The 11933-nt window shown below is 36.3% G+C and overlaps 1 protein-coding gene across 5 annotated transcripts; it reads right to left on the bottom strand.

The window, feature by feature from the left end:
* Positions 1-325: 325 nt before the first annotated feature.
* On the bottom strand, positions 326-11728 carry LOC104896055 (dehydrogenase/reductase SDR family member FEY). 5 transcript variants are annotated; one of them, XM_010682768.4, is made up of 10 exons: positions 11539-11728; positions 10738-10772; positions 10394-10660; positions 8043-8163; positions 7324-7441; positions 4988-5124; positions 3688-3789; positions 2797-2889; positions 2620-2692; positions 326-1047 (listed from the first exon to the last, which is right to left on the bottom strand). In XM_010682768.4, exons 3-10 carry the CDS (start codon positions 10627-10629, stop codon positions 785-787), a joined length of 1143 nt encoding a protein of 380 aa, XP_010681070.1. In that variant the 5' UTR covers positions 10630-10660; positions 10738-10772; positions 11539-11728; the 3' UTR covers positions 326-784. The 5 variants fall into 5 exon arrangements, with proteins under 5 accessions (XP_010681070.1, XP_048500178.1, XP_048500179.1 ...); XM_048644221.2 differs by lacking the exon at positions 10738-10772 and having other exon boundaries at positions 10394-10737; XM_048644222.2 differs by having other exon boundaries at positions 10394-10772; positions 11550-11728.
* Positions 11729-11933: the final 205 nt, after the last annotated feature.

The raw sequence follows: 11933 nt of genomic DNA, 5'->3' as shown, positions 1-11933 counted from the left end.
ACACGCCTCGAAAGTCATGCCTACCTTTTCTTTGTCAAAATAAAGTTTTTGGTTCAAGCAACTCTTTTAATCCTCTATTAACCAAATACCAACATCAGATGATTTGACTAGTGTCAATCCTCTATAATGGTTAAAGGCTATAATTAATTTCCAATCCTCGATTAAACAAGTCCAAAATGCTTTATATGTTGTAGATGATCTTTTTCATGATTATGAGCAGCTGAAGGATCATATAAGCCTCCTTTTCTTTTTTTTTTCTTTTTAGAAAAAGTAAGAACCGTGAATATAAGGAACTTTTTTCAAAAGTTCAATAACATGAAAACCCTACAATAAATAAAACAATTTCCATCAATCACCAGTATCAGACAGCATAAACAGTTCAAAGCTGAATTAAATATCAACTTCTGCTCAGAAGCAAGTCTACTTATCAAAAAGAAACGTGGAACTGTAGAAGTGACTACGAATCTATGATGTTATATATCAAGAAACAAAAAATACACGGTTGTAACCTGTATGCTACACGACTCGAAGTTCTTCCCACTTCCATCTCATCACATGCTGATCCTTAACATCTCTTTTCATTACAGGTGAAAGTATGATACAAATCCTCACTCTCAAATAACCACTAATGGCCAAAGAAAAAGCTGACTTGTGCTCGTAACTCAGACCCGTGTTTTTTTTTGACAGCAAACTCAAACCATCTTCATTAGTTATCCCCTTAGGCATAGAAGTATGGATAAGAAGAGCTGGTTTTTCTTGCCTTTCTATTTATAGAAGGAAAAACCTACCCTTGTTGACTTCCATACCGGCATGTGACTTCCTCGCCTTCAATAAGCTTCTCAACAGCATCTGAAGGGAGACCGGTCATCTCCAGAGTCTTCTCCCATACTTTAAATGAAGTTCCGATGTTGTGTGCCTCTTCTGAAGCATTTGTAGGACGACAATCCTGAGAAATGAAAGCACAAGTAGGCCATTCATCTGCCTTCAACATCTCACAGTATTCTGGAATTTGAGGATCAGTGGCAGCAAATAGGGTACTTCTTGAACCTGTAATTGTGAGAGTACAACATTAGTTGCAAATTGCCATCAACAGAGAAGTCGAGCACTATTTTCAATCTTCATGAGAAGCACTTAATTTTCTCAGAAGTCCTCTTGACACAAAATTAATTTTCTCACAAGTCCTCTCGCAGAAGATATTGGCTACTTGCGTCGAATTTGTTTTCATATCAATTAACAAGCACTAGAACAAATTCCGGTAGAATTTAAACAGGGTACCACTCTCTGCATTATGCTGGACATTCTTTCAGCTTCTTTTCCAAAACCACATTTTTCTGCACCCATGCTTAACTTAGCATCTCATTGTAAACGGTTTCAGTCTGAACTAGGACATGAATGAGTGATAGCTAAAACAAAAAGTTCAGGTGAATAGTGATGTCAATTTGTACAATGGTGCATTGAATACAACAACCTACTTACAGAGTCAGTCAAAGACCTCGATCTAGGATGCTATGAGCGTGAAGAATATAAGTACAATATAAAAAAAATTATTTTATAATATACAAAGTGAGACCATAATTCCACACTACACTATATTTCGTTCAAAATGAAACTTGAGATGGTTAATAGTACTACACCTTTTATTTTGCTTATATTTATTTGTTGGGGCAAAAAAATTACATTTCACAAAATAGCCTCATGATTATGTTCTACAGCAAACCATAAATGTAAAATCATTCAAAAAATGGTTTATGTCCATTATGGTGACTTGGCATACAATTTAGTTTACATTATTTATTTTCCTCATGATCTGTAACTACAAATTGGCACCAGAAATACAATCCATCATAAGCTGCAGAAGATGAGCATAATTACCAACCAATCAATCATAGACATGTACCACAATCTCTGAAATGACTTGCTGAAAATCAGCGAGAAGCAGCTGGAGAGCCCGCTAGAGAGGAGCCAGTGACGGCGAAAGGAAGAGGATGTAGAGGAGACGAAGCAGCATAAGGTAAACGCAAGCAGCCTTCTTCACATAATGTAATGTTGTAGCCATAGCCAAAAGGAGATGAGGAAGTGCCAGCATGTAGCGCCACCGGAGTTGGAGAGAGAGTGAAGAAGGCTGGACTAGAAAATGTCCCTGAGAAAGAGAGATGGGGGGGGGGGGATTGAAGGTAACAGGGTTGATGGTGTTCGAATAGATGAGATGGCGGACAGAGGAAATATAAGGGAGTTGTGGTGGCAAGTGGCAACAGCTGCGTCAACATCGATGGTTGACCATGCCATGTAAGTATTTAAAGGTAAAACATATGGTTCAGGAGAAACTGAAAGAAGGGCATTGCGTGGAAGCGATTCAAAATTCAAAGATACCAAATATCAATTTCAAAAGGTTCATAAAATAGAAATGTCAAAGTACAAGGATACAATACAGAATATCCCCAAAAGAATTTGATTTTCGTAGAGCAGCTTTATTTGAAAAATTTATACTACTTAAACATCTCTTTCCATATATATATCAGGCAGTCGTCTTTAAGACGATGCAAAGATAACACAGTAACACTAACAGAAATACTCATCAAAGGAGAAGCACCAAGGAAAGATACAAGTATGAGGACCTACCTTCTCGGGGACTAAAAATGAAGTATGGTATAAGATGGTAAGCAGCTTGAACAATTTTAGAAAGATCCCTTGCCTGCATAATATCAAATACTTACAAATTGTCCTTTGCTTGATAAATGACAAAAACAAGCGTATACATGATCAAGCTGAAGTGGCGAGTTGAGTTCATGAGCTTACAACATTGGTATGAACAATGCCAGGTGAGACACAAACTACATTAATACCAGATTCTGCTGGTAACCGCTTTTGAAGGACACTGCTAAACATGACCTGAAAGACAGTTAAACTGCACCCTTGAGTAGCAAATTATAGTAGGACACATGCATGTAAAGCTCTTTCAAAATCCTCATATAGCAACTAATTACCTCATGTCTCACTTTATCTATTTCAAATAAGTTAAGGCCTAACTGCCTGGACCTTGGATTGACATTTCCCCCCACCCCAAGCAAGAAAAGACTGCAAATTGAAGAAACAGGGGTCACAAAGGTCCAATCATTTTATATACTGTTAAATAGTGGGTGGCGCAAACCAACAATACAAAAAATAACGAACAGGGTTTAGGGCCTCTCTCTCTAGGAAGTACTAAAGATTGCAGAAGAAAGTTTAGGGTTTCCCCTTTTCTTCTTTTGCAAGGAATATTATTGAAGAAAATCCAAATTTTCTTTCAATATTTTAGACTATTTCGCTATGTTCTCTTTCCTAACCCATAACATATATTCGGATGGAAACTAAATACTCCTAATATGATACCCTATACTCCTAAGATAAAGCTTATTTCTAGAAAGAGAAATTCATGTATTTATATTTTATACTAACAAAGCAATAATTATAGTTTCTGCACCAAAATTCATTTGCAAAAGTCCTATATCAACTTCTTGTAAGCAGCAATGAAATAAATAATGAATCAGAGAAACAAGAGAAACTCAATCTTTACTGAGCATGGAAGTGTCTCCAGTCTCTACCACTGTCAGTAATCTGATACAAAAAGTCAATACCAACAGAAAAAAACATTCACAGCCAATTGAAGAAATGTTATGATCAATTCAAATAAAAGAGTTTTAAGAGAACCTGAGCAAGCTTGCTGCTTGAGTACCCCACCAAGCTTGTAAATTTTCTCTTCCCAGTAACGACATTCATATCATCAGGGTCAACGAATCCAACAGAGTGCATCTACACAAACAAAACTGCATAAAGTTAGCCCAAGCACTCATACCTCTCCAGCAGAAACTTATGAAGTTTCTGACTCCAACATGAGAAAAGATAGGTCCATGCACCTTAAAATCCTTGATGACATTTTTCAAATAATATGATAAGATAAGCCAAAATAAGATTTATTCAGTTACCAAATATTAAACCAGTAATCTTCGCAGAACTACAGTTTGCATGTCCAATTACATACTCAAATAAGAGCCCTGACTCTCTAGGTCTTTAAATATGAGATGCCATTTTTTACCAAGCCATTAATTCCTACTACAAGAACAAAAGAAATAAAAACGACATACACGATTGAGATTCTATAAGCCTATCTATATCTTGTAGACTGTAATATGTCAATCACTGAAGTGCCTCACAAGTCATAACTGTCTAAATTACTAGAATGCTGTGCAGACACATATTCCCTCTGGAAAGTTGTTCTCAATTCTAAGTGGCATACTTCACACTCACTTAGTAAACCCTTGGACAATGGAAGAGATTAAATATCAACAGTAAACAGTCAGCGATCAAGAAAGCGAAGCACCATGCTGGAAAGTCTGAAGATAAAACTGAAACGATTTTTCCCGAAGGATCCATCAGGATGATATAAAAGAATTGGTAGAAGAGAGCAAGGTGACATGGAAAAGGCATAATCATATACTCAGATTTTCTATCCGCCTTCCAGGAAAAGGTACTTTTAAGATCACAGCAACCATTCAAGAGTCACTCGATGACTCTCTTCCTAAGGAAGAAGAGAAACACGAGTAGCACAAGGAAGAGGACAAACAAATAGTAAGCTGAAGGTTGGGTCATCATTTTCCACACAAGAGGAGGCAATCAAATGCCTCGCTAAACTTTGTTAAAATATTTCTAGAATCCAGACAAAGAAAAACAGCAATTAGCTGAAAAGATAACACAAAGATAATATAATTTATCAAAATTTCAGCAGCATGAAAAAAATGGTATCATATTATATTCTAATGAGATTATGGTAGCTGTATTATATGACAAAAGGTACAGTCAATCATGAGTAGCAATTCAGGAGATGCACTATGCATGCATGTTTTTACTTTTGGAATGCAATTTTCTGTCTGATGGACCCAGTGTATATCAATTGTAGCCTAAAACCCCCGATAATCCAGACCAAAGCATCTCTGACTATTATAAAACTTACGATGGAATTCACATTGATTATGCGGCTTGGAGAGCCTCTAATGAGGGAAGGCAAAACAAGCACTGATAGTAATGCTGGGGCCAAATGATTTACTTGCATGTGCTCTTCATTCCCATCCTTCGAGAACTTTTGTGGCTCTAACAACAAAAAGAGTTCCCGATCAACAACAGAAGGAACTCAATTGACTTATGATTTAATGCATCAAGTATGAAAAACAATCAACCTAACGTCAACAAGAAAGCAGAGGAAAGGAGAAGTTATAAAGCACTCCCAAATATTATGACTGATAAAAGCAAGAGCATGACATGACAAACTATCCCAACTGACTGTATAAGAGCAAAACTAGCAGAAAACCAGTAACCTTTTCATTGAGCATTGTCACCTGAAGTGCAAGAAAATGATAATAGTACAACTATATACCCTGCATTAGAAGCAATAACAATAAGATTGCAGCAGTAATGCCAATGCCATGAAAAAGTATCTGTTCATTTAAGAAATGTAGAAAACTGTCATGTTCCCTTTTTCCTTCAAATTCATTTCAAGAACAAACACCTCCACGTCCTTTTCACATCTCTCTGTGAATTTAGTTTCTGCAGGTGTTACTCGCCTCGTTAGTTCTTAGTTTTATATGCTTTATCTGAAATAGTGGTGTTCAGAGAGAGATCGAAACCTTAAAAAGCTCCAGCTGCCAATCTTTCCTTGTTATGCTTCAATAGTGCTGAAACGAACAAACGAACAAATATTTATTAATTCGTTGTCCGTTCTTCTTGAGAATATAGAAGATTTTCTTAGAGGTTTGTGGGGAATATTGGTTTCTCCAGAAACTTTAGGGCTTTGTTTAGCAGTTTGTTGAGGTCAAATGAAGCAATTGCCACTAGGCTAGCTCTCAGAGTGCATTGCTCAAGTTCCGGTATGTTGCAGATTGGATAAGGTAAGATCCTCTCAAGGATATGTTTGAAAGATGAAAGTTTCAGCCAGAGCATGAGACGGAGAGGTAAAGCTAGGTGAAACACATGATGTTTGCCACTGTTTGGTGTCTAGAGAAAGTATGATTCCAGATTACTCACAAGCCGAGCAATTATTACAAAGATGGTCTAAAGTAGAGTAATCTTTTAGTGCCATTTTGAGCTTTTGTGAATGAGGTGAATTCTGCATACATCCTTTCCGTAACGGCGTAACGCCGCTATTCTTGTGAATTACAAAAAAAGGTTCTATAACGGGATATAACCAGAACGCCCACTCACAAACCCGTTACAAAGCGACCGTTCCGTAATGGAATGGCCGAGTTTTTCTTCCCTGCTTGGATCTCTCAAAGAAAGAAAAAATTAAACATTTATCAGTTTACGTGACTTATATGCTCCCATTATTCTTAGTTAATTTAATAGCTAAATTTTTAATTTCTTTGATAAAAAACTATCTCTAAGTAGCAGATTTATTCTAAAACCCACCCCTAAGGCCCAAACTTCTAAATTTTCTAGAGAGAACAAAAACACCCTTTAGTCTTCAATTGTATATTCAAAGCCAAACTTCGTCATTAATAATACAATTGATTGTTAAAAGGCCCTAATTTCGCACTGAACTCCTAGATCCTAATCCTAATTGAATTTAATTAAAAACCTAAATATTCCAACTCTCCCTCCCCAACTACACACCCGACCAGAACATCCTTTTTGGCCTCACCCCTTCTTACCCCATATGTAACTTTAAGTCCCATCCTTTCTTAAACACCTACATTAATCCCTCCCTTCAACCACACCACCCTATTTAACAATTAACCTCTAACAGTTAACACCCAATCATCATTAGCAACTAATGAGAAAAGTTAACAATTACTAACAAGACCGCACAGAACTCCTCATTTATTCCCATTTAATCTGATACATGATAAAATTTTCAATTATTCCCTTTACTCTGATACAAGACTAAAGATTAAATCAAAGAATGTACAACTCATCATCTGCGTAAAAGGGTGCAAATTTGTGAAACCCCCTCTAGATCTTTATTCTCAAAACATCACCCACTTCCTAAGCTTTTAATAATCTTCAGAGAATAATTCCAATAATTATACTAAAAAACATTTATTTTTGATTCCTACAAAATGCTTATAAAGTCCAACTACTTCAAAACTCAGAATTAAGTAAAAGTATTCACCATATGCAAAGAAACAACCACAAGGTGAAGGTTGTTTTTGACAATAAGGAGGCTGAAGATCAAGTAGATGAGAACTTAACATAAAAGAATAACAGGGCAAAGATCAAGTAGATGAGAACTTAACAAGGTGAAGGCCTTGTGGCATATGTTAAGGGAAAAAATATGATGAGAAAGTAGAAACAAACCTCTGATGGAAAAGATCCCCGCATTATTTATTAGTACATGTAAAGGCCCTAATCGTGCATTCCATGCTTCTGCAAATTGCACAACAGAGTCCAAGGACAGCAGATCAAGTTCCATAACCTACAAAAGCAAGAGTTTAAGCTAACTTTTCAAAAACAAAGTAGCATTGGATGTAAATTGGGACTCCTATAGTTTCTCTCTCCTAATTTTGGGAGGGGGAGGGGGAGAAATGTGCTCTCATTACTTACTAAACTCAGATTGCCATACCTGCTAATCATCAAGATTTAAATAACGCATCCAGCAGCCAAAAAAAGAAGGGTGTGACAAGAAGAAATCAGTAAAAAAGAATTTGAACATGAGAAAGGACGTTAAATACTCCCTCTATCCCTAATTACTTGTTAAATTAGTTTGGCGCACAAAGTTGAGAAAAATAAAAGTCAAGAGTGAAAGTGGGCAGGTTGTGAAGTCCAACTTTAAACAAAAAGTAGAGAGAAAAAGTTGTTAGAAGAGGCATGAAGCAAAATTGGGGACATCCAGGAAGGAATATGTAGCAAGTACTTTGGGACAGGGGGAGTATATAATTGTTGTCAAGTTACACAGATGCAACGTTTTACAACAACAGGAGGCTCCACCTACACTGAAAATAATAAGTGGGAAAACAGAAACAAGAAAGTTCCCTACAAACAGCATCTCTGAGATAAATCTGACAGGTTTTTAGTACCTCAATGTTTAGAGGAAGGCCTTTTCCAGCCCAGTCGGCTTGCCATTTCTGGATCAGGTCATGAGCTCCTTTAGGATTCCTCACAGCCATGACAACATGTGCACCAGACTCAGCCAGTTGCCTACTTGCAATATTATTAAAAGTAAATAAAATCACATAACAAGGGGTAAGAAGGTGATTCTTAGCACATTCACCAATTCAATGAATGCTAGGAAAGTATCTTCTGCATATGACCAATAGGTACCTGTCCCGTGAAAGAGGAAACAGATGTCTTATAAATAGAATAACAAATCAATAGCAGGTTTTCAGACCAGAACATGTGGGCACTTCACATAACAGGCCTTTCTTTCGATCTCTATTAGCAAACAATTTTTTGCGCACTAAAAGAACTTTGAAAGTTCAGCATGACTTTGACCCCAACTCCTGAAATTGCAGACTGCACTCAATACTGTCTAGAATTTACTCTTTTACAAGTATCTCACAGATCAGCCCAAAATGTTTTTTGCTAAAAGATGAAAACCAAATCCAATACAGTAGCCTATTCATGGAACGATACAAATTGAAATACCCGTTTATTATAATTTCCAAATACAAAGCGCTTCAATGTGGAACAATCATACATGATACAATCCATAGACTACCAGCCAAGTCATAAGTCATATAGAATAAAAATAACTTATCAAAGAGTAAGTTTTTTCAATCCGCATAAGCAAAAATTTCAAAGGACATGAGGGGGGAAGGAATTACAATGCTAATGAAATTCATCAATTGGGTACTGAATGAAGACCGAAAGGAAGTCTAACACATTAAGTTTTGTAAATGTACCAAGTATGCTCATAGCAGATAAATCCAAAAACCAATAAGTAAATAAAGGGGCCTATTTTATTATTAAACCCTCTGAAACAATTTCCTGAAAACATCGCCTCAAATTGTTTATACATTCTGCATTCACCATCTTTTTTTTTATATATGTTCATGTTCACACCCATATGTCATCTTTTGATACATGAAAACTGGTTCTAATACAGCGTATCAATGAAAGGGATAAGCCGCATCACCATGGCAACTAGGTTAAGACCACGATGTCTTCAACATTATGTCTAGGGTCAAACACATCCAACTTAACTGACTATGCAGGGTGTCAACTGTCATGGATGCGTCATGCAAAACTGATGGATCCTACAATAGTACAATCCTATATTTTGCTACTGGTTAGTGATCATCCCCTGCAATCTTATGCTCATGATCGACCATGAAAGAATACACGTACGATAAGTATAACGACAAGCCTGACATCTATAATAACCTTTACCAAAAGAAAGAAAACTCCCTCAAAACATACAGGTAAAATGTGCCTTTGCAGACAAGTCTCATTGGGCTTGGCATCAAATGAAAGTATACCCGTTAATTCTAACCTAGCTAACGTTTTAGGAAATGTATGTGTAGGATAATGTAGCAACTAGGATACACTATAAGACCAAGCCTAACTAATAGGATTCGTAAGGGATACAATAAATACAGATTATAGAAGATAACTTCATCAACACTTCCTTATTTCATACTTCCTCCGTTCTTTTTTAATTGCAATGTTTCCCTAATTTATAAGTATCAATAATCAATTGCAACGTTTCCTTATTTGGTAATACCTTCTCTCTATCTCTAACCCATTACACGGGTTCCACTTTTTTTTCCGATCTCTCTCTCTCCTCTTCACATGGCTTTCTTAAAAAATGTGTGAAGGGTGATGTTGCAATAATAATGAACGACGAAGTATATATTGTATACAATGAACTTCACCTTTAATGCCATTAAAGTGATCCAAATGTATGCAACACTACATTCAAACTATCAGGATAATAAAATAATTTTGAACTACCTCAATGATGCTCTAATGCATAGTCAAAGAAACCTGAATTAAAAATTAAAATAATATGTAATACAGCAAATTAAGTAATTTCTGATTCAATATGCTAAAGACAAAACTGAGATCACATTGCTGAATTACAACCATCTAAAGACCTCATTTTCCTGCATTCCACTCACTCAATCTTTTGAAATGTATTGTGCCCTATTAATTTACAGACATCAACGTGAAAGTGGGTACACAATAACAACAGATATAACAATACTAGTCATTATTAGTGTGTATATTGAGCTCAATTTCTATCATCCAACATATACAGAGCCAAATACAGCATAATAACTTAACATTCAAACACAAAAAGGTGAGACAAACCCAGAAATTAAATCAAACTGCTCAGACTACAAAACTCGAGGGAATAACAACTGATAGGGCAATGCAATGAGAAGCACAGCTAACTATAGGAAAAACAATATAAAGAAAAAGAGACCTGGCAATTTCGCGACCGATACCACTAGTGGAGCCGGTGACAATGCAAGTAAGATTTTCAATGGGAGGCAAAGGCATTGGATCCTGGAGATGACTGGCAGCTATACGCTGAAACAACATCTCGTATATCACATTAAACCACCCTCTTAGCCATTCTATCCATCCTAGCCCCTTCTTTACCTTCTCTACCTTATCATTCTGTCGTTTTTCTGCCTTTTCCAGGGAATCTGATCCCATTTTCTCTCCCTCTTCTCTCCAGTGGCGTACCCTGGAATTGGACCACGTTGGTTCAGGATCGTTCGAAAAAGAAGACCAAGATAAAATAACAAAACACCAGTGGAGCACCTTGAAATAGAGAAGAATTATTACTTTCTCGTGGCCTGTATGCATAAGGGGACAACAAAGTTCTACTAAAGCCACAAATCAAACAAACATCCTCAATAATTTTTTTTTTCACCCTTTAGATTAACTTAGCTGCATTCAAGTTTCAGTATTATTAACTGCAATTCACTATGTTAACCATTCCCATTTCTCCAAATAACTTCAACTTGAGCAACTGCATTAAAATACTTTCTTGACAAAATAGTACAGAAATCTGGAAAATAGCGTTATAATCCACCTAGCAAACATGATCATAAATAAAGAGCCAATTTCAGACAGATAAAATTCAGCTTCATAAAAAATTAAATCTAAATTTTCTAATCTAACATTTTATGATAAGAACAGACCAAAAGATTCTTCTAACTCGGTCATTTCATTACAGCAGATTATAGATTCCAATGATTCAACTACTATTGGCAACTAAAAACATGAAAGACTCTACTTTTTTTTTTTTATTAGGAAATTAAGTCAGCCCAAGGGCTAACCCCTACCAAGGCTACTAGCCTTGTAGGAACTACCAGCACATTGGCTGGTAAAGCATGCAAAACATGCTAAGGAAATATCCCAACATAATGCTGGGGGTAAGGATCGAACCCCTGACCTCAGAGATCTGAGGGGAGTGCTCTACCACATGAGCTAGCTCCTCATAAATCATGAAAGACTCTACATTTCGAGCAACAAGAAATCAAGCATTAGCAAAACTAAAAATGTGTTGCATAAATCATGTTCATTCTCAAGAAATTAAACAAAAATCTGAATGATAACCTAGGGTTTACGTTTCCAGATATTGGTAGATGTTGTCAACGAATCCGATGAGTTGCGGCTGAGGAATTTCAATAAGAAAGGAAATGGAAGAGGAGAGAGAAGAAGAATCAGCTGGAACTGGAAGGACAACGAGAATAACAGGGACTATTCACTGTTGTTTGTATTCCTTTGTTTATTTATTTTTTATTTTTTTTACAAAGGAGAAAGCAAACAAAGTAACATGCCTTTCCTTTCTTTCTTCAAAATTCCCACTGGTAATCCTATACTAGGGGGTGAAAGTTATTCGGATAAAATCCAAAATTCAATCCAATCCAATCCGATTTAGTAATTCGGATCGGATTTGAACTGTGTTCGGATTGAGATTTTTTGAAAAATTGGATTTTCGGATTGGATTG

The sequence above is a fragment of the Beta vulgaris genome, chromosome 1 (genome assembly GCF_026745355.1).
Source record: "Beta vulgaris subsp. vulgaris cultivar EL10 chromosome 1, EL10.2, whole genome shotgun sequence".
NCBI classification, from domain to species: domain Eukaryota; kingdom Viridiplantae; phylum Streptophyta; class Magnoliopsida; order Caryophyllales; family Amaranthaceae; genus Beta; species Beta vulgaris.
The sequence above is the reverse complement of the archived record's forward strand: the minus strand, read 5'-3'. Positions and strand labels throughout refer to the sequence as shown.

Bases quoted from the DNA above. Each gene is read 5' to 3' on its own strand.
- LOC104896055 (XM_010682768.4), bottom strand. From the start codon at position 10,629: ATGGGATCAGATTCCCTGGAAAAGGCAGAAAAACGACAGAATGATAAG. The intron at 8,164-10,393 runs GTCTCTTTTTCT...TATTGCAAGTAG, and splicing joins ATCGGTCGCGAAATTGCCAG to GCAACTGGCTGAGTCTGGTG. The intron at 5,125-7,323 runs GTTTGTTTCTAC...TTTTGTTGTTAG, and splicing joins GGGGATCTTTTCCATCAGAG to AGCCACAAAAGTTCTCGAAG.